General features: G+C 42.3%; 1 protein-coding gene across 7 annotated transcripts in view; it reads right to left on the reverse strand.

Moving 5' to 3' along the window:
* Nucleotides 1-21,199, reverse strand: part of LOC105493384 (rabphilin 3A) — a 334,145-nt gene that overhangs the window by 53,511 nt on the left and 259,435 nt on the right. For 6 of the 7 annotated variants that reach the window (XM_071071032.1, XM_071071031.1, XM_071071033.1 and 3 more), the window contains 3 exons: nt 20,612-20,700; nt 12,413-12,424; nt 1,026-1,172 (listed from right to left, as the gene is read on the reverse strand). In XM_071071032.1, the coding sequence (XP_070927133.1) occupies nt 1,026-1,172; nt 12,413-12,424; nt 20,612-20,682 (230 nt within the window). In that variant the 5' untranslated portion in view covers nt 20,683-20,700. The remainder of the gene's footprint in view (nt 1-1,025; nt 1,173-12,412; nt 12,425-20,611; nt 20,701-21,199) is intronic. The other variant, XM_071071034.1, reaches the window with a different exon arrangement.

Raw genomic sequence — 21,199 nt, forward strand, 5'->3', positions numbered from 1 at the left:
TCCATTTATACCAAAAGCTCCCCAAACACATACCCTCACTCCCTTCTCTAAGTTATTCTCCCTCCCTGATGATGCCCCACACGTTCCCCAGTCCCCCAGCTCCAGCCCACACCCATGGCACTCCTTGCTCTCTGGTATTGTCCCTGCTCATTGATTTTGTCACTCTCTTCCACTCATCACACATCCTTCTTATAAGCCTTGCTTCTCTCCCAAACATGTTTTCATTATCCCCTCCCTCTGAGCCCCACTTTCCCCTCCTTCCTACCATTTATCAAACACATAGTGTCACCAGAGCCTGGGTCAGGAACTGTGCATGCATCATCTCAATGCTTACAAGAGTCTTATAGGATAATTACTGTTATTTCCCCCATTCTGCCAGTGAGCAAACTGGGGCTCAGAGAGGTTAAGCAACTTGCCCAAGATCCACAGTAGGCAAGTAGGGAGCTGGCATGGGACCCCGGGTTCTTGGAGTCCGGACCCATCAGGTTAACCTCTGCTTCCTCACTCACATGCTGTCTGACCCTTATAGGACTGGTTTCTCCAATTGTCTTACATAACTAATTTCAAACATGCTCTCTCTTTTACACACTCTTTTTTACCTACTCTCTGTCCTCCTAACCTTGCCTTCAGCTGTACCTTCTGACACCCACATGGCTCTCATTTCTAGAACACATCCCTATGCAGCTGTGATTAGCTGAGACACCTCATGCTCACACCCACCCCACTTCTTGAAGCCTCCAATGACATCTCCCCTTTCCCTATCACAATACCCCTCCCCCTGCCCCTTCTTCAATGCACCCTCAGGCAAGAAACTCCTTACTCACAGCCCACTCTCTCCTCTAGTCCCTTTTCTCTTCTCCCAATTCTCCCACCTCATGCAACAAAGATCCCACGTCTGCCAGTGGGGAAGTCGGAGGGGGTGCAGGGAGGTGGCCCCATAAGTCACAAATGGCAAAGCCCAGAGGCAGCCCAGCACACCCTCCTGCCTTAGCGGCTCTGGGGTGAATGGGAAGTGTAAACCTCACCCGATTCGCTCCTGCTCCATCTCTTCCATTTTCTCAGCTCGAGCAATCACCCTGTTGATGATTTCTTTCTCCTCATCGGTCAGCTCTTCCTGCTTCCTCTGCCTGTCAGGCTGACCACTGGGGTGGACGGACCAGCCTGCCTGGAGCCTGAAAAGAAATTTGGGAAGGTGTGAGGGTGGAGGAAAAATAGTAGTTCAAATTCCTGCTAGGAAACTCACTGCCTGGGAAACTGTGAGCAAAAGGATTATAGTTCTCAGGGCCTCAGTCTGCTCCTCTGTGCAATGGGACACACATACTTCCCTCTTAGGCTTCTGATGAGTTTATTTTGCTTATATGCTTAGTACACAGTAGACACTCCATGACATTGTCAAGCAAGCTCATGGAAACCTGGAGAGTAAAGATATTTCAGAAAAGATTCTAGAACAGTAGACTTCTGTCAGCCTGACAGGCAGAGTCTGAAGCCCTGGGTCCCAGGTTGACCACAGCACCTGCCTGGCAGAGAGATGGCTTTTGGGGGCCACAGAGTGTTTTAAAATAAGTTTAAACTGGTTGCCAACTAGGTTGTAAAAATCTCTTGGATTCACATAAATGTCTAGATTTCCAGCCTCAAAGGCTCTTGTAACATTTTGGGTTCTATCTTGTGTTCTTTTTGCCTTTTCTTATCTTTTTAAGCGAACACTGACATAACATCTATTGGTGTCCACATTACCTAATTATCTCTCACACATGCCCACTGTGTGCCCGCATCAGCTTATTATCTCTCATGCAAGTCCCCCGTGTGCCTGCATTACCTCATTTAATCCTCACGTCACCCCTACAAGGCAGGGGCTGTTCGTGTCCTTATTTCCTGGTGAGGAGGCTGAGGCAAGGGGAAATTAGAGCACTTGCCCAAGGTTGCGTGGCTGACAAGTGGCAGCAGCAGGATTCAGACCCGAGCATCCTGCATATTTACCCTCCACGAGATGGAAAGAATGGGACCTGTGCCCGGCAGTGGTTCAGAGAATCGGAGGCTGCTGGGAGCAGAGTTAAGGCTGTGGTCTATGACAAATTAGTATCCTCTCCACTAACACCATGGTCTACGCCCCAAGGTTCTGAGGTGTATCACTGGAGCGGAAGGCAGGGTTGAACACTGCTAGAAATTCTTGTCCCTATGAGGGAAAAAAATCAGGAACTCTGAATCCTCAGGAGCCAGCCCTGCATTAGCCGCCAGCCTTGGTCCCTTCTGCTAGCCTAACCACAGCAGCAGGCATGAAATTGCCTTTTGACATTGGAGGCTGGAAATTAAAAGCCCATCTTCCTCCCTCCTCCCCCTCTTCTGCCATCCCCCCACCTTAGCTAGCTTGCTCTGAAGAGCAGAGAAGGAAGAGTTTGAAGGAAAAGGGAAGCAGATGTCTTGGGGCAAGTCTTGTTTCCAGAAAGGGAAGGAGGACGTGGCCTGGGGAAATTCTGCTGGAAACACACCTTGCCTTCCCACGTGTGGCCTTGGATGGGACACCTCTGGGATGAGCACATGCTAACACTGCTCAAAACCCCTTGCTCAGAACTCTCCAGTGGTGTCTCATTGACTTAGAATAAAACCCAGAACTAGGCAGAAGTGATGGCTGCACAACATTGTGAAGATACTGAATGCCACTGAATTGTATGCTTTACAGTGATTACTTTTATGGTATGTGAATTTTACCTAAATAAAATAAAATCCAGACTTCTTGCTTATTCTGCAAAGTCCTACCTGGTCTGTCCTTTACCTATCCCTCTGTCCTCATTGCCCCTTGCTCCCCCTGGTCACTAGGCTCCAGCCGCACTGGCCTCTCTGCTCAATCTTAAACATCCAAGTCTTCTTTTTGTCTCAGGTCCTTTGTACTTGCTGTTCCCCCTGCCAGGACACTTATCTCCCTGGATCTTCCCTCTCATCATCCTGGTCTCAGAGAGGCTGTCTTTGATCGCTCATTTCCCTGGTTCACTTTCTCCATTGCACCCGTCTCTAGCTGAAGTTATCTTTCAAATTTTTTCTTGTTATATATTTATAACCCCTTTATCTCCCACCAGAACATAGATTACAGGATGGCATGGAGCTTGTCTGGCCCTGGTTCTCTATTGTGTCCATGGCATTTAGATCATTCTCTGACAGCAAGTACATAAAAAGAGGTTTTGAATAAGACCTGGTCCCTGGAGGCCAAAGGAGATGTTAAATGCCTAATTATACAGGTGACATGCAGGGAGACTGAAGCAATGGAGGTTACTCATCCTAGAGATTGGGCAGAACTTCTTGAGGAAGTGAGGAGAATTCATTGTGATCCTGGTGAAGATGAAGCTTCAGGGCCCCCTGTTTGCACAGGTACCTCCTGAGGCCCTAGGATGGGCCCTAGCAATGGTCATGTGATTAGGAAAGTTTGCAGAAGCAAGGTGGTTTTCTCTTTTTGATCTTGAAGAGGGCCCCTTAAGTACATAAGCTTTGGGCCCCACAAAGCTATGGCTGACTTCTGCTGAGACCTCAAAGATAAGCTGAAGGGGTGATGGAAGGTAGGGGAGAGATGGAGTCTGGCAAAGGGCACCAAACTTTCTTTGCAAAAGCTGGAGTAGAGCAAGCAGGCAGCATGCTGGAAGGAAAGAAGACCAGTATGATGACCAGCCTCTAGGATGGTCCCCAGAGGTCCCTGCCTCCTGTTATTCATACTCTCCTGTGTGTGGTTCCCTCCCATGCTGAATCAAGGCTGATCCAGTGTGACCAACTAAATACAGTGGAAGTGATGCTGTGTGGCTTCCAAACCATAAAAGACACTGAAGCATCCACCATGGCCAGCCACCTTGTTGTGAGGACACTTAAACAGCTCCGTGGAGAGGCCCACTTGGAGGGGAACTGAGGCCCCCAGCCAACAGCTAGTACCAAACTGCCAGCTATGTGAGTGGCTCCTCGATCCCCTGTGAAGCCTTCAGATAACTGCTGCCCCAGGTGACATGTCTGCAGCTGTATGAATGACCTTGTGCCAGGGCTGCCCAGCCAAGCCACCGTCCAATTCCTACTCACAGAAACTGTGAGGGATAATCAATGGTTTCTGTAATTTTAAGCCACTTTTTTGAGATGATTTGTTATCAGATAACTAGGAAACCCAGCCCAGCAGGAGGATAGAGATAGACTGGTAGCACCCACCCCACAGTGTCTGGATTCATGTTCTATTGCTGCATGACACATTCTTACAAATGTAGGGGCTTAAACTAACACACATTTATTTTCTCATAGTTTCTGGGGGTCAGGAGTCTGGGCTTGGCTTAACCGGGTCTTCTGCTCCGGATTTCACAAGGATGCAATCATGGTATGGGCTGGGCTGTGTTCTCATCTGGAGGCTTGAGAGGGGAAGAATTAGCTTCTAAGCAAAAATTCATTGGCAGAATTAATTTGCTCGCAGCTGTATGACCCAGGGCCATGGCCTTTTGTTGGCTGTTGAGAGAGTCCTTACCCCAGGTCCTAGAGGCTGCCTACATTTCCTAATCATGTGGACCTCTCTGATCCCATTGTGTGGGCCACTTCCTTCATCAAGTCCACAAGGAGAATCTCTAGCTCCTGTCACCTGAGACAGTCTTATATAACATAATGTGATCCCAAGAGTGACAGCTCATCCCCTTTGTTGTATTCTATAGGCTAGAAGCAAGGCTCAGGTCCTGCCCACACTCGGGGTCAGGGCATTACACAAAGGCATGAACACCAAGAGGTGGGGATCACTTTGAAGTCTGCCTGCTGTGGCATTCCTGGCAGATATCCTTTCATCCTTGCTTGAATGCCTCCTATGATGGAGGCCTCACTCTCTTTATGCAGAGTCTGTGCCATGCTATTGGGAAGATCTTCCATTTGGTGTGCCAATGCCCCTCAGCCTGCTGTTTCTTCCCGTTACTTTTAAAGGATACAGTGGACTCCTGTATAATGAAGATCACCTACCCTTCCCAAAGAGCCCCAGTCATAACGGAATTCAGCCACTCCCAAGTCTCATCAGTTTTCCATGGAAATGGACACTTCACCTGCCCCTATTCTCCCTTATTTGCCACCGCATCTCTTCCTGGATTTCTCTGTTGATCCTCCTTTATTTTCTGCCATTACAAAGCAGCTCAGTGACCAAAACTGAACACATGTGAGATTCTAGGCCTAGTCCCCAGTGAAGACCCTCCAAGGACACATTCCTGCAGCTCACAATCTGGTCAGGAGCCAGCCTGACCTGAAGTCAATGGCTCACACCCCACCACCACACCATTGCCAGTGTTATTGTGCACAGGAAATGCAAGCATCTGAACACACGTGGCTCCAGAGACATAAGCAGGGCTGGGGGTCCCCGAGAGGCCCTGCCTAGGATAATTGCCTCCATCTGCAGACTGCAGATGAGCAGCCCTGCGGGAGGCTGCTGGCACCTTTCCAAACCCTTCCCCCATCCTCTGCTCCAGAACACGTAGTTGACAAACAGCTCATCGTGTTTGAAAATGTCGCCGATTGGTCTCAGTGGGAATCTGCAAGCCTCCTGTGGATTTTCATGTTTTAATTCCAGAAGCAAACAGACAGAAACAAGATCAGTTTTTCAGACCAAAGCTTTTGCTCTCAGGGGACAGAATGGGCTTGTCTAGATCTTCCTGAGTCGAGGAGCGACGTGAGCACAAGGTCGTCAAGAATCGGGTCCTTGGGATAAGACCCTTGTCAAGGGCTTCTGGACACAGGATGGCAGCTCTGTGTCCTTAAGACCAGAGCCAGAGTCCAGCGTTGGGATCTTGTTAAAGACCGAAGCCAGAGACCAAAGTATTGTTCCCCTTGGACAAGTTAGAGAATTGTATCCAATCCAGAAAATACCCAGCGGGCCTACTATGTGCTAATTTGAACCCTTGTTGACTCGGCAGAGTTAATGAGTGGAATCCTGGGTCTGACACTTGTTGGCAGTATGTGCTGGGCCTCTGCTCTGCTCTGAACCTGTTTCCTGGTCTGTTCATTGAGAATGTTAATAGGGCATGCATCACAGGGTCCTTGGGAAGATTAAATATGAAAGTGCATGCCAAGTGCCCAGGAAACAGCAGCCCTTGCTATTGTGACCATCCTCTTAATCTACCAGGATGCCCTAACTTTTTAGTGAGGGATGAATTGCACCGGGAACTTTGCAAGCAAACTGAGATGTGCTCCACAGTTTCGTGGGACTGCCTCTCCAGATGAGTGCTGGCATTTTTCACAGTAACTCATTAGCTAGCTGCTGGCAGCGTAGCCCTTCAACCTAAGCAGACCTGGTGGCTGCCTACAATGACAGCCCTGGCTGCTATGAAGATACAGTAACCTAAGAGAGGGGATGCAGGAGTAGGCTTTGGGGTCATAGAGCTCCGATTTCTTTTCTGGCACTGCCCTGCCTGGATGTGCAACCTTAGGAACAAGTTACATAGCATCTCTGAGTCTTAGTTTCCTCATCTGTTAAAGGGAATACATACTAGTGAGCTCATCAAGCTCATATGAGGGTCAACTAGACCATGCATAAAAAGTGTTTAGCGTAGATCCTAGGACTTGGTAAATGCTCCAAAAAGGTGAACTTGTGTTTTCTTTTTCTTCTTATTAAATATTTTTGGTATGAAACTGTGTCTCAAATCCTTGCCACAGTGGCAATTCAGTGAAAAATTACCTAACAGCACTGCACATATAGTGGGCACTGAATCTGAATGAAAGAAAGAATGAATAAATAGAATGTTTTGATAGGGAGGAGTAGGGAAGACAGATGGGAAGACAATGACCCAGGGCGGGAAGAAACCGATGGAATGAAACAAAACGTGCAGCCTGGATCACTGACTGGCATTTGAAATCATTAAGCTCTTTGACATCTTAAAGCCATGGTAGTAGGAGTGTCCAAATCAATTCCTTGCCCATCTGCACAAACATGAGCCTAGTTGATTTAGCTATTCAGGAGAGAGAGACAGAGAGACAGAGAGAGAGAGAGAGAGAAAGAGAGAGAGAGAGAGAGAGAGAGAGAGGAGAGAGACCAACTAACCTAGCTGACTTTAAGTGGCAGGAATGAATGCTGGAGAAAATGAACTTTCAGAAACACCCTTCCTGGACCAATCCTTCCTGCAGCTCCCAGATTTCCTTTCTCAATCGGATACACTAACCCCAGACCAGAATCTACTGAGATATTAGGATGCAATGGAAAACAAAGCAAAACAAAACAAAACAAATCAAACTCGAGCTTTAGATTCAGAACAATCTGCATTCAAACCCTGGCACTGTGTGACTTAGGGGAAAGTATTTTATCCCTCTGGACTCTAATCTCCATCTGTCAAATGGAGTTAATAATAATATTTATGTCATAGGGTTTACATTTACTGTCTTGTTGAATTTTTGCAATACCTTTGAGGTAAACATTATTCTCCTCTCGAGTATACCAAGGTTCAGAGAGGTTAATCACTTGCCTAAGGCTGCACAGCTTGAAGTAGCAAAGCCAACTCCAGGGGGGATGTCCTGTGCTCTGAGCCACCATGCTATCCTGCCTTTCTAAAAGGCAGCCAGATGGTCCAATCTCACGTTCTATCTCCCAGGCCATAGTCAACTCTTCCAGACCCCCTGCCCCCCTCATCTTAATTATTCGTGGCTCTTCAGTTTAGAGGAAGCTTGAATCTCAGGAACTTTTGACTGTTGGTTCCAAATATCTTTTTTGTATATTTTTTCCAATGAGGTGTTTTTTGTTTTGTTTTGTTTTGTTTTTAAGAGACAAAGTCTTGTTATGTTGTCCATGCTGGATTTGAGCTCCTGAGCTTAAGCAATCCTCCCACCTCAGCCTTCCAAGTAGCTGGGACTAGAGGTGTGCATCACCACATGAAGCTTAATAGGGCTTCATTCTGAGCATCACAGTAGATTGGTCTAATTAGGGGAATGTAAAGTATAGAGACACAAAGAGCCCATCACTGGCTTAAAATGCTGATGGTATGTGTGATGTGAATGGGGATGGAAACAAGCACGTTCCCCCAGATGATGAAGAACTTGGGGGCTCTCTAGGGCCTGTCTACCACTAGCTAATCTGAAAAGAACAATGTGCCACGTCCTGGCTGCAGGAAGAAATGCTCAGAGCTGCCTTTGAGGTGGAAGCAGTGAATTGGTTGTATGCCCCTACCCAAAGTACACCTATTATTTTAGAAGGCACTTTACTGCCCACTCTAGAACCTAAACACCTTTACTGGGAAAAGATAACATAAACCCTATCTGGGTACTGGTCTGAACCTATAAAAGCCTCTGGGCAGTGCAGAGGGGTGGCCTGTGATAGAGTTCATCACTTCTCAAACTTTAGCATGCCTAAGATTCACTTGGTGAGCTAGCCAGAATGCAGATTTCTGGGCCCTTTGCAGAAATTTGGGTTCAGAAGGTCTGGGGTGGGACTTGAGAATTTGCATTTCCAGGAGAGGAAGGAATAAAGTCGGGATGGTTAATGGGTACAAAAATACTCGTAGATAAAAGGAATAAGATCTAATATTTGGTAGCACAATGAATAGGATGACTATAATTAACAATATTTTATTGTATATTCAAAATAACTAGAAGATTAGAATTAAAATGTTCTCAACACAAATAAATGATAAATGTTTGAGGTGATACGTATTTCAATTACCCTGATTTGATTATTCCACATTGTATATAGTACCAAAATATCACATGTACCCCAAAAATATGTAAACTATTTTATGTCCATAAAACAATTTAAAAATTTAGAAAGAAAAAAAGAGACAAACATTGGGGAAAAAAATTAATAGGTAGTATTTTAGTAGAAGCATGAAATATGGTTTATTGTAAGGATGGCCCCAATATTTCACTCTTCTCTGTATACATGCCCCATGCCATGTGAATTTGAAATTGATCACCGAAAAGTCAGGGTCTATTTTCTCTTCTTTCTTTTTGAGATTGTGTCTCACTTGGTCGCCCAGGCTGGAGTGCAGTGGCACAATCTCGGCTCACTGCAACCTCCACCTCCTAAGTTCAAGTAATTCTCCTGCATCAGCCTCCTGAGTAGCTGGGACTACAGGCGTGCACCAGGTAGTTTTTTGTCTTTTTAATAGAGACAGAATTTCACTACGTTGGCCAGGCTGGTCTCGAATTCCTGACCTCAAGCGATCTGCCCACCTTGGCCTCCCAAAGTGCTAGGATTCCAGGCATGAGCCACCACGCCTGGCTCTAGCATCTGTTTTGCTGCTCCTTAAATCTAGCCCAGACTTAGGACTTGCTGTGGGCAATAAAATGCAGGGGAGTGATGTTGCACTAGTCCAGAGGCAATGCCTCCAAAGGCCTTGTGTGTTTCTGTTTACTCTTATACCCTGCCATCACCATGGGAAAACCCAGGATATCCTGTTGGAAGGTGACGCATGTGATATCATGTTGGAAGAAATGTATCATTCCAGACATGGTCATTTTAGATCAGCCAACCCTTTGATGCATAAATGAGCCTAGCCAAAGTCCATAGAGTCAGTTACCAAGCCCAGATGCCTGAGAACAAGTAACTAACAAGTTCTAAGCCACTGAGTTTTAAGATGGTTTGTTACACAGCAAAAGCTAACTGATACATTTTTCACCATGGCAAAAAAAAAAGAAAGAAAAAAAAGAGTGAAACTTGTTAGACTTCCTACACTTATTTTACAGTTTACCATTATGTTAAATTCCAGTTGTATAATGTTTACCATACTCTTTTTAATGCTTTCAGCCACTAAAGGTCTTTATCCAGCTCCACTCTTATCTGTCTCAAATATTTGGCTTCTGAATAAAGTATTATTCAAAGAAAGACTTTTACTGCTAAGAAAAAGTCTAAAGACCACTGTAGGTAACCTGCTCATTTTCCCAGATGCCTGAGACTCACAAGGAGAAAGGGAATTGCCGAGAATCATGAGTAGAGAGAGGATGGTCCAGGACTTGAGAAACCAGCCTTCTCAATGTGCTTCATCTGCTACCAGAAGGCACCTGCTCAGGTGCACCACGAGGGGGTCAGAATGAAGCCACCCACCAAGGCCAGCATCAGTGGACCCCAACACAAAAGGAAATTAGCCCCAACTCCAGATGGAAGCCCCTCATAGATGTTTCCCCTTGAAATACTGCAAAGGGCAGCCTCCCATATCTTTCCTGCCTCCCACCTTGATTCTTCATTGCATGCACACAATAGTCACATAATAAATACTCGCCAGATGTCCCTATTAATAAATTATAACTCCCTAAAGGAGTGGGATGATAGAAAAGCTGTCGGGGCATGAAAGCTCTGAAGCATTCAACAGCAGAGGTGTGCAGAAAATTAATCCTTTTTCTTTTCTTTCTTCTTCTCTCCTTGCCTTCCCCTTGGATGCCAACATGGGCAGGTGTCTGCAGGACGTCTCTTTAGAGCACAGTGAATGGGATTTTAATGAATCCTGAAGGAAAGGAGGGGCAGCTACACCACAGAATGTTTTGCCCATGACTAGCTGGTATAAAGGCCCCTTTGGATGAAATTTACCCCATCCAGACTAATGGGGGGTGCAGAAGGGATGCTATGGGTCCCCCACGTCCTCAGAATGCCAAGGGGACCTGGGGCTCCTGTTAACCTTTTTAGCCAGACTGAATTCCATTCTGTTCTTATAAAATCCCACGTTGTCTCTCACAGTTGGGCTTGGCAAATGCCATGTCCCCTACCGGGAGCTCCTCTGTCTCCTCCACCTAGTGCTCCTCCCTCTCGTGGTCTCAGCTTACACATCACTTCTTCCAGGAAGCTCTCCATCATCACCCTCAGGTCTGAGCTAGGTGACTGTCTTTGTGCTCCACAGTCCACTGTGATTCTATGATTATAGCTCCGTACATACCAGAGTGTATTTGTTGGTGACTGGCCCTTTATTTGTTTGTAGACTCCACTAGACATACATTTATACTTGGCTAACTGCGTCCCTGGTGCTTAGCATGGTGCTTGGTATTTAGTAGGTACTCGGTGTAAGTGTTTATTAATAGAGGAAGGGAGGAAGGAAGGGAGGGAGGGAGGAAGAAAGGGAGGGGGGGAAGAAGAGAGGGAGGGAAGGGAGGAGGGAGGGAGGGGAGGATCTTGGGGATGAAGGACAGAGGGGAAGAGGATGAACGTGCTACCTTTCAACCTGCAGCATTCGTGAAACCTCTAAGAGCCTTGAGAGCCTCTGGAGTCATGAACTTCTCTCTTGTGATGTTCATATTTGTAATCTGACAATGACCCAGCATCTCTCTCCAGCATGTCTGAATAATATACTCATGATTTCATAGAAAGCAGATCTTGCCTGTCCAGGGTCCTGTCAGCCAACAACAGAGCTTGTAGAGCATTCAAATAGTCTTTACAAGGCAGCTTGTTGAAAGCTCTCATCTGACAGATGGAGAAACTGAGGCACAAGGCAGGGAGAAGAGTTTTCCTGGGTCTCCTGGCTACATATTAGCTGTGATAACTAAATCTTTAGAGCATTCTGGGTCTGATAATGTGGTTATTTGGGTCCAAAAAGGCTGAAAAAGTTGCGCAAGAGTCTTCTATATAAACATAAGGGTAAGGCAAGGCTGTAATTCACACCTTCATCTAACTTTGCTTGGTTAAGCTTTACAGTTGATGAAGCTTCCTGCAAACATCTCATTTGATCCCACCACCAGCCAGTGAGGAGGGAGGGGCAGGGTTACTGTGCCTATTTTACAAACAAGATAACCAACACTCAAGGAGGTGAAGGCTGTGTCCCAGGCCACAGGGACCGTGAGTCCCAGAGTCCCATGATTGCAGGGAGGGGAGGTAAAAATGACTTTCCATAGTTTCTGAATGTGTGCACGCAACTGAAGATGGGGCTGCTTTGCAGTCTGGCTGCTCATTTATTGGACCCGGCATCCAATCTGTCATGCGTATTTAGGAAATGAATCCAATTAAAAACACAAAAGTTGTGAGAAAAGATAGGGCCTCTGCGTCAAAGGTATTTTGCTGGGAAATCAGGATGACCTCTGATGAGGTGACAAAGACCAAATGTACAGCACATAACAATCCAGAGCCCTGGCCTGTTCATCATCATCTTTTATTCATGGTAGCAGGTATTAGAGTTAACATTTTCCTTATCGCAGAACAGTGGTCCCTAGCAAAATGCTGCAGTAACAAGGGCACTGAGTGGCCAATAAACTTGCTGAAATCCTACACATCACTAACAAGAATTGAGGGCTAAGAAATATCTTGTATCCTTTTATCAAGTTTGGTGTGAGGTTTTTTTTTTTTAATAAGTATTTTTTCCTAAGGTGGGTGTGGGTATTTTTTATATTTTACCTTTTTAAAAAAATATTTAAAATTTGCTAGTTCCTTTTTTAACCATCTCTCTTCAGGGGCAAGCCACCTTGATCAGAAAAAGAGATAAAATACAGTTTGTAAAAAAAATAAATAAATAAGTTATAAAATACTCACTGTTCTTTATCACTGAAGGAATGCAGAGAAAGGAGAGAAAGAAAAAAAATGAATAAAGTTAGGTAAGAAATCGTCACAATATCAACACTGTCTGGATGCAACACTCACATAGTTTGAATTATGATGACCTACTTCCATTTTGTTTCAGCCATTATCTAAAACAAGGCTGCTTCAACATAGCATTATGAAATCCACATCTTTGATTAAATTGACCAGCCAGTTTGGCTTATTAATTAACTAAGCTGATCATGTATGTATTTGAATAATGGTTTGAGGCACTAAAAAGAAATCACTGAATGATCTCATGGCCATCATCTTTCTTGGTTTCTATTATTTCAAACACTGGGGGACAAGGACCACACTAGGTAGAGCAATGGGCCCTGAACAGTAGACCTTGTAGTTCCCCAGTTTGGGAAAGCAAGTTCTTCCTCTCTAGACTGGAGACCAGCATCTCCATTTATGAGGCATGCAACCAAAAGCAGGTCATATCGTCTCTTTGTGCCTCAGTTTCCACCTCCCATGTCTGGCACTCTCTGGTTTGCAGACTTGAATGCTAGACAGAAGTATCAACTGTCAAAGACCAGCATTTCTCCCCATGTATTCTTAACATGAAGAACTGAACCATTGCCCTAACCAAGCAAGGAGTAGACGCATTCATTTCTCTCAAATTCCCCTGTTGTTGGTTTCAAACGTGATCATTAAATTCAAGGACAGTGAGAGAGGAAGACATTTGAAAATAACAACAGCAGGAAGCATGTCTGGCTAGCCAGCAGTTAATTACAACTAGATTTGTTAATTTACTGGAGAAAGACATTATAAGTGTCTGCATTACTTCAACACCACTGCAACAGACTAGACAGCATGTGTGATTACTGTAATTCACCCATTAGCATTTATTGGAAAATAATTTTAATATCTGAAGAAAAGGCAGCAGCAATCAAGCCAGCCAGATGCATTCAGAATGCCAACATGTTTCATGGGAGCCCAGGAACGCTTTAATGAAATGGCGTCCAGACTGTTTGGATAATTTTAATTTAATTGTAAGGCAAATTGTTTGGCTTCATATCGACTAAAGTAAACTCTGATGGATGAGATTTTAATTAACTGACATTTCTTAAATAAAATAAATATTTTACCCCATCCACCCTTCAGGCAACTGTTTATCTTACAGAGACACACTTTCTGGCTGAGGAAATATTCTGTGCAAAATAAGTTTGGCTCCAAGAAGACATCGTGAAAAGGGCTTTGGAAACTAGCAATTTCCTATGAAAAAGGAAAGCAACAGAGTTCAATAGTGTCTTCAAAACAGTAAAACTTGTAGAACTGGAGGAGGTATTAGATAGAAGTAGTAAACAGACATGAGACATTTGCTTTGGAGTACATGGGTGGACTAAATATTCAGAAAGACCCTTCACCAATATAAAATTAGATCCTAGAAAAATTAAAGCAAACTTTTAAAAAATGCAGTTCTGGGATTTCTAGAAAGTAAGGAAATTCTCCAAATGAATAAACCAAATAGATTTAATTAAAATAAAAAACTTTTTCTCTTCAAAAGACTCTGTTATGGAAAAGGAAAGGTAAGTAACAGACTTGGAGAGAGTATTTGCAACATGTATATCCACAAGGGATTTTATCTCTAACATAAGGAAACTTGTAAAACTTAATAATAAGAAGATGAATTACCTGATTTTAAAAATGGACAAAAGATTTGAAAAGATACTTCAACAAAGATTTATACAAATGGAAAAAATTTATATTTGTATGTCTAACATCATTAATTATTAGGGAAATGCAAATTAAAACCACAATGAACCACTATACACACACCAAGAAGGTTAAAATTAGAAAGACTGATCATACCAAGTGCTGCTGAGGTGGTAGGGAAGCTGGAACTGTCATCCACTTCTGGTGGAAATTTTAAATAATACAATAAACTTGAAAAACAGTTTGACAGTTTCTTAAAAAGTTAAACCAGCATCTACCATATGACTGAAACACTCCACTTTTAGGTAATCACCCCAAAGAAATGAAAGTATGTGTCTATACAAAGTTTTATTTGTACTAGCCCAAACCCACTGTTCATCAACGGATGAATGAGTAAATGAACTGTGGCATATTTGCATAATGGAATAATATTCAGAAATTAAAAGAAACAAATATTGATATATAAAACAATATGATTGGATCTCAAAATAATTACACTGAGTGAAAGAAGACAGATAGCTCCCTTGCACAAAGGGTACACACTGGATGATTCCATTTATATGAAGTTCCAGAAAAAGCAAACAAATTTATTGCTAAATAGTGATGACTTAGGGATGGGTGGGGAGAGGGAGGGGTAAGAAGGAGGAACTATAAAGGGTAACAAGGAAGTTTTGGCGATGGATGTATATGTTCATTATCTTGATTACTGTGATGATTTCATGGGTATACACACGTTTTTATGGCTGATGGTGGCTCATGCCAGTAATTCCAGCATTTTGGGAGGCCAAGGCTAGAGGATCACTGGAGTCCAGGAGTTTGGAACCAGCCTGGGCAACAGGCTGGGCAAGACCTGTCTCTATTTTAAAAAAAAAAACTTAACCAGGTGCAGTAATGTGTACCCACAGTCCCAGGTTCTCAGGAAGTCAAGATGGGAGGATTGCTTGAACCTGGGCGGTCGAAGCTACAGTGAGCTGTGGTTGTGCTATTGCACTCTGGCCTATGCAACAGAGTGAGATACTGTCTCTAAAAAAATAAAAATATAAAATTATCAAATTGTACTTTAAATTACCCTAATTGTGTACCGTTGAAGGTATATTAATTATACCTCTATAAAGCATATTTTAAAAAAGGAAATTCAGCAAACTGAATCCAGAACAGGGAGCTGTGAGCAATAAACCAATGCAAATACCAACATTACATTCCAGGGGCTGATGTGGAGATCCTGACAGGTGCAGAAGCTGAATTGGAGATACGCACATGGAGTCAGGACCCTCAAAGGGAGCAAAAGTGTTTCTGGATGACCAGAGCATCTCACTCCTGGCAGAAGCAAGTGTAAATACCTCTGAAGAAAAATGTTCCCAAGGTAGGTCCCTAGGATTCTCACAGACTGAGCATTCAAAGTGCAAGTAATTATGAGTGAAAATCTGCAGGAAAGACAAACAACAGACCTACATGGTCAGAAGCTTCAGGCAGTGGTGTGCTGGTAAATGTTTAACAACTGACTCTCTGGGGAAAGAGCCCCGTGGAGGCTGATTTCAAATGCCAACATGATGTGACTAAATGAAGAGCTGGGAATAAATGTACAGCAGCATACCTTTATATAGTATTTCTACCTTACAGGCATAATAGACATAAATAACAGAGAATATCAAAATGTAGTAAAACAGGTCAGGCGCAGTGGCTCACACCTGTAATCCCAGCATTTTGGGAGGCCAAGATGGGAAGATCACCTGAGGTCAGGAGTTCAAGACCAGCCTGGCCAACATGGTGAAACCCCGTTGGGAGGGAGACAAAAGAATCGCTTGAACCTGGGAGGTGAAGGTTGTAGTGAGCCAAGATTGTGCCATTGCACTCCAGCCTAGGCAAAAGAGCAAGACTCTGTCTCAAAAAAAAAGATAGTGAAATAATTGAAACATGTTTGATTTTGAATATTTATCACCATTGTGTGTAATATGATTTAACTATAAATATATATTTATTCATTTCAGGGAAAGGGTCTCTCTGTTACCCAAGCTGGAGTGCAGTGGCATAATCATAGCTCACTGCAGCCTCGAACTCCTGGGTTCAAGCAATTCTCCTGCTTCAGCGTCCTGAGTAGTTGAGACCACAGGCATGCACCACCACATCCAGCTAATTTTTAAATTTGTTGTAGAGATGGAGTCTCACTGTGTTGGCCAGGCTGGTCTCAAACTCCCGGCCTCAAGTGATCCTCCCACCTTGGCCTCCCAAATTGCTGGGATTATAGGTGTGAGCCATAGTTCCTGGCTAATATATATCTTAATTTTTAATAATGGCCATGTTTATTAACTGGCTCACAAAATTCCTGAAAATTTAACAACCATTCTAATGAGCTTTTATGGTACATATCCAGCATGCCACTGAATCAGGTATAATTATTGGATACAGAATGTGAAGTTACTGTATGTGAAATACTTAAAGAAATAAAATGTGGATTAAAACAAGCAAGAGTCAAGAGACTAAAAATGGTTAGGAAGATACTAAAAAGAATGAAAAATAATTTTTAGAAATAAAATATGTAACTGCTAAACTCTAAAATGCAATGGGTGGTTTAATGGCCAATTAATATGCTTTAAGACAGAGTATAGCCAGGATGAAAGACGTGAAGAAATTACCCAAAATACAGCAGAGAGGTAAAGAGATATAAAATATGAAAGAGAGAACAGACAGAGCAAGACCCCAACTCAAAGAAAAAAGTGAGAGAGAGAATAAGCAACATGGAGGTCTAATATTTATCTAATCAGATTCCAGATAGGGAAAATAGGGAGAACCGAAGAAAGAAAAATATTTCAAGAGATAATGCTGAGAATTTTCTAGAACTAGAAAATTTCTAGATTTTTCATGTTGGAAAACATGAATCCACTGTTTCAGGAAGCACAACACACAACAAGTAGAAAAAAACAATAAGAAATATACACTTAAGCACATCGTTCTACAGAACATCAAAAAGAAGGTCTTACGTGGAGGGAAAAATCATCTACAGAGGAAGGGCAATTTGTTGACTTAAGACTCTTAACAGACACTTGAAAGCACAACCAATCCTTCAAAGTCTACCTAGAATGCTGCAACCTTCAAGAACAAGGGATAAATCGATGTTTTAAGATACACACAGTCTGAGAGAGCTTACCAACAGAATTTTACCAAATGAAAAGCTGTACTTCAGGAAGAAGTAAAGTGTCCCCAAGAAGGACCAAGATTCAGGAAGATTTGAACATTGAACCAGAAAACTAGAAGACAGGAAAAATTTTTTTTTAATGCCAGTATAAAATAATAATGTCTAATATATGGAGTTAAATAAAGGATTAAACTAAGATACTAGAGAAGAGTCGTATGTAGGTAAGGAGGGTCGGAATTAAGATGTTGTTAGAGTGTTTTAAGCACCTTGTGTTACCTAGAGGAAGATGTTGAGACAGTGAGTAACTCCAGACATGATTAGCCATGAATGGTAATACTTTAAGGATAGCTATGGAAATCATAGGAATGAACCACATGACTTTGAAACCAATAACGAGAAAAGTAGAATTTGTAAACCCCCAAGCCCAGTTAACCAATTAATAAAAATAAAAGGCAAGGAGAGAAACAAAAGAACCATAGAAAAAGAGAGACCAAAACAACAAGAGAGTAGAAAAGTTAAACTATATAATAGATCAGCAAACTATAGGCTACAGGCCAAATACAGTCAGCTGCCTGTTTTTATTTAAAACAAACAAACAAACAAACAAACAAACAAAAAAGCCATGCCCATTGATGTGCATGTTGCCTATGGCTGATTTTGCACTAGAACAGTGAAAGTGGAGTTGCTGCAATGGAGACTTTATGGCCAGAAAAGCCTGAAATATTTACTATTTGGTCCTTTATAGAAAGAGTTTGCTGATAATTACAGTATCTGTAAATGGATTAAAATCATCACCTAAAAGACAAAGATTACCACACTGAATTAAACAATAACAAAAGAAACAAAATCTGGCTAAAAATATCCTTTATATTCCCTTACCTGAAATGTAAGAGGACTAAAAGATTAAAAATAAAAGGATAAAAAAATACTAAAGAAAGCTGATGTTGTTTTTTAATATCACAAAAGGGAGTTTAGGACAAAAAAATCATTATTAGAGATAAAGAGAGATATTACATAATGATAAAAGGTTCAACTTTTCAGTAATATAGGTCAACTCCAAACCTGTAGCCATCTCACAGAACCACAAGGAGAAACTGACAGATCCATGGTGACTGAAGGAGATTTCAGCATAATACAAGTAGACTAAAAAGCCGTAAATGTAAAAACATGTTATAAACACAATTAATAATCTCATTTTGATATGTGAGTGACCTTACAAACTATAATTATAGAATGCACATTTTTCTTATGTACTCATTGAGCATAGCCCAAGATCTGGTTATAAGCCAAATCTTAACACATTTCAAAGATGAAGTATCATATGGGTCATATTCTCCAACCGAAATGCCATTAAATTTGAGTTTAATAACGAAAAAAGTAATAAGTTAAGAATCCTCAAACATCTAGAAATTTTTAAATATACCTCTAAATCACTCTTGGGTTAAAGTAGAAATCATAAGAGAAATTTTAAAATACATAGAAATGAGAAACAATGAAAATACTATATGTTGAAGCTTGTGGGATCATTTGAATGTGGTACTTTGTCGATCACATTTATAATTACTAATATTAGAAAAAAGGGAAGTTTTATATTAATGAGGTAAGCACACAACTCAAGTATTTAGAAAGTAATAGAATACACTTAAGAAAATGAGAAAGGATTATTTAATAGAAATTAGAACAAAAATTAATCAGACAGTAAATGACAGGGCAATATTAAATAATAAGAAAGGCATTCCCATTTCAATCTCCTTTCCAACCTCACGTACTTCAAGGAGAAAGTGCTCATATGATTTTAACACTTCTCTATCACTTGCTAGTTGCCTTTTTAAGTGGGAAGCAAGTCTCAGGCTCAGAGCCTCTGTGAGGCTACAGTTTATAGCTAGAATGTAATAACATTGTTTTTTTAAAATTATTTGTCTTCATGGTTACCTTTGTTCATAGAAAGCATGAACTAATTATCCACTTACATCCATTTGTGATTTAAAAAAAGCTCTTGTTAGAGTGCTTACATTTTATAAGTAGCCAATTAAGAGAAAATAACAATAATGATATTTCATAGATGAGGTAAAAATTGTAAAAGTGGTGTTCGAATGACCAAGTTTAGGGAAACACTGCTCTCCAATAAGGAAAAATCTTTGCTAAAAAGCCTTTGTAGGCTAGGGGTAGTGGCTCATACCTGTAATCCCAGCACTTTGGGAGACCAAGGCAGGAGGATCACTTGAGCCCAGGAGTTTGAGACTAGCCTGGTCAACATAGCAAGACCCTATCTCTACAAAAAGAAATTAAAATTAGCCAGGCATGGTGGTGCATGCCTGTAGTCCAAGCTACTTAGGAGGCTGAGACAAGAGGATTGCTTGAGCCTGGGAGGTCAAGGCAATAAGCTATGATTGCACCATTATGCTTCAGCCTGGGCAACGGAGCAAGACCCTGTCTCAAATTTAAAAAAAAAAAAAAAAAAAAAAAAAAAAAAAAAAAAAAGCCTTTCTCCATTCTTTGGGCAAGCCACAACAACTACACCCTGACATTTATTCTTTTTACAAAAATAACCATATCTTCAACTATCCTACCCAGAATTTAAACTCTTAAACTGACCCTAAAATACTGTCTAACAAAAGATTGACAGAAGTCCACAGTTAAGGAAACTTAGAGGTCATCTATTCCAGGGAGACCAACTGGGATGGGTGGGTAACAGAAATGTCCAAAGTAGGCCAGGTATTGGAGACCAACAGGGAATGATGGGGACTGTGGAAAACTGGAGAGATCTTGTCAGTCTAAATATATGAGCTGCTACTTGTCTTCTGCTGAACTGTTGGCAAAATTGCGGTCCAGTATTGTCAGGTCTTCTGATATTTTGAAGTCATGTCAGAAATCTGGACTTTCATGTGAAATCTCCCAATTTTTACATGATCAGGCCCAAAATATAAAAAAGAAAAAAACCATACACACACACTTCTGCAAGTCAGAGTCTGCCAGGTTGTAATCTCTGATCTAGTGCAACTTCCTTATTTGACCGATGAGGGAACCAGGACCCCTAGAGGGGAAGATACTTGCCTATCATCACACAGTAAATTAGCTCATATCCAGAACTAGAACCCAAGTCTGGTTCTGACACCAGGTCAGTTCTCTCTCCAGTCCACCAGGCCACCTAATCTACGGAGCATGAAACTCAGGATTTAATCTGTTCTTCCAACCTTGCAAAATAGTCAAACTACGGGAGACATTTTCATGACTGAACTCCCATTAGGTTCCTCTCCCCCTTCCTCAGGGAAGGAAGCGATTCCTTCTTTTTTTAAAGCGTAGAACTGTCAAAACCTCATCGACTCAAAACAAGCCACTCCCAGGAACATGCAGCAACTTACTTTGATTGAAGGGGCCGGTCACTGGGGTACATCCAACGGTTAGAACTGTTGCTGAACACGGTGTCAGTCATGGTAGACGTCTAGTGCTCCTGGAAAACATCAACCCAGAGAGGACATCACCCCATCATTCAGCCACTCCTTAGTTCTCAAGTCCCTGATTTATACCACACACCCAGTGGGATAGAGAAGAAAGAACTAAATCTAGTTTCTCCATTTTTCAGATGGGGAATCTGAGATCCTAAGGGGGAAAAGTGTCTTGCTGGAAGTCACGGCTACCCCATGGCAAGAAATGGACCAGAGGGAAGAACCCCTCACCTAAATCCAAGCTCCTCCATACGCTGTTGCGGGGATGTTGAGGGAAGGCCACCGCACCCCCAGCAGTGTGTGGGCCAGAGTTCTTAACTCGAATCCAGGGTGTTTCTACTGAGCAAGTCATCTGACTTAGTTGTTGTGGCGTCATCCCTGCCCTTTTTTTTTTTTTTTTTCATTTTCTTTTTCTTTCTTTCTTCTTTTTTTTTTTTTTTTTTTTTTTTTTTTTTTTTTAATTATACTTTAAGTTCCGGGATGCATGTGCAGAACGTGCAGGTT

This window comes from Macaca nemestrina, chromosome 10 (genome assembly GCF_043159975.1).
Source record: "Macaca nemestrina isolate mMacNem1 chromosome 10, mMacNem.hap1, whole genome shotgun sequence".
Classification (NCBI taxonomy): domain Eukaryota; kingdom Metazoa; phylum Chordata; class Mammalia; order Primates; family Cercopithecidae; genus Macaca; species Macaca nemestrina.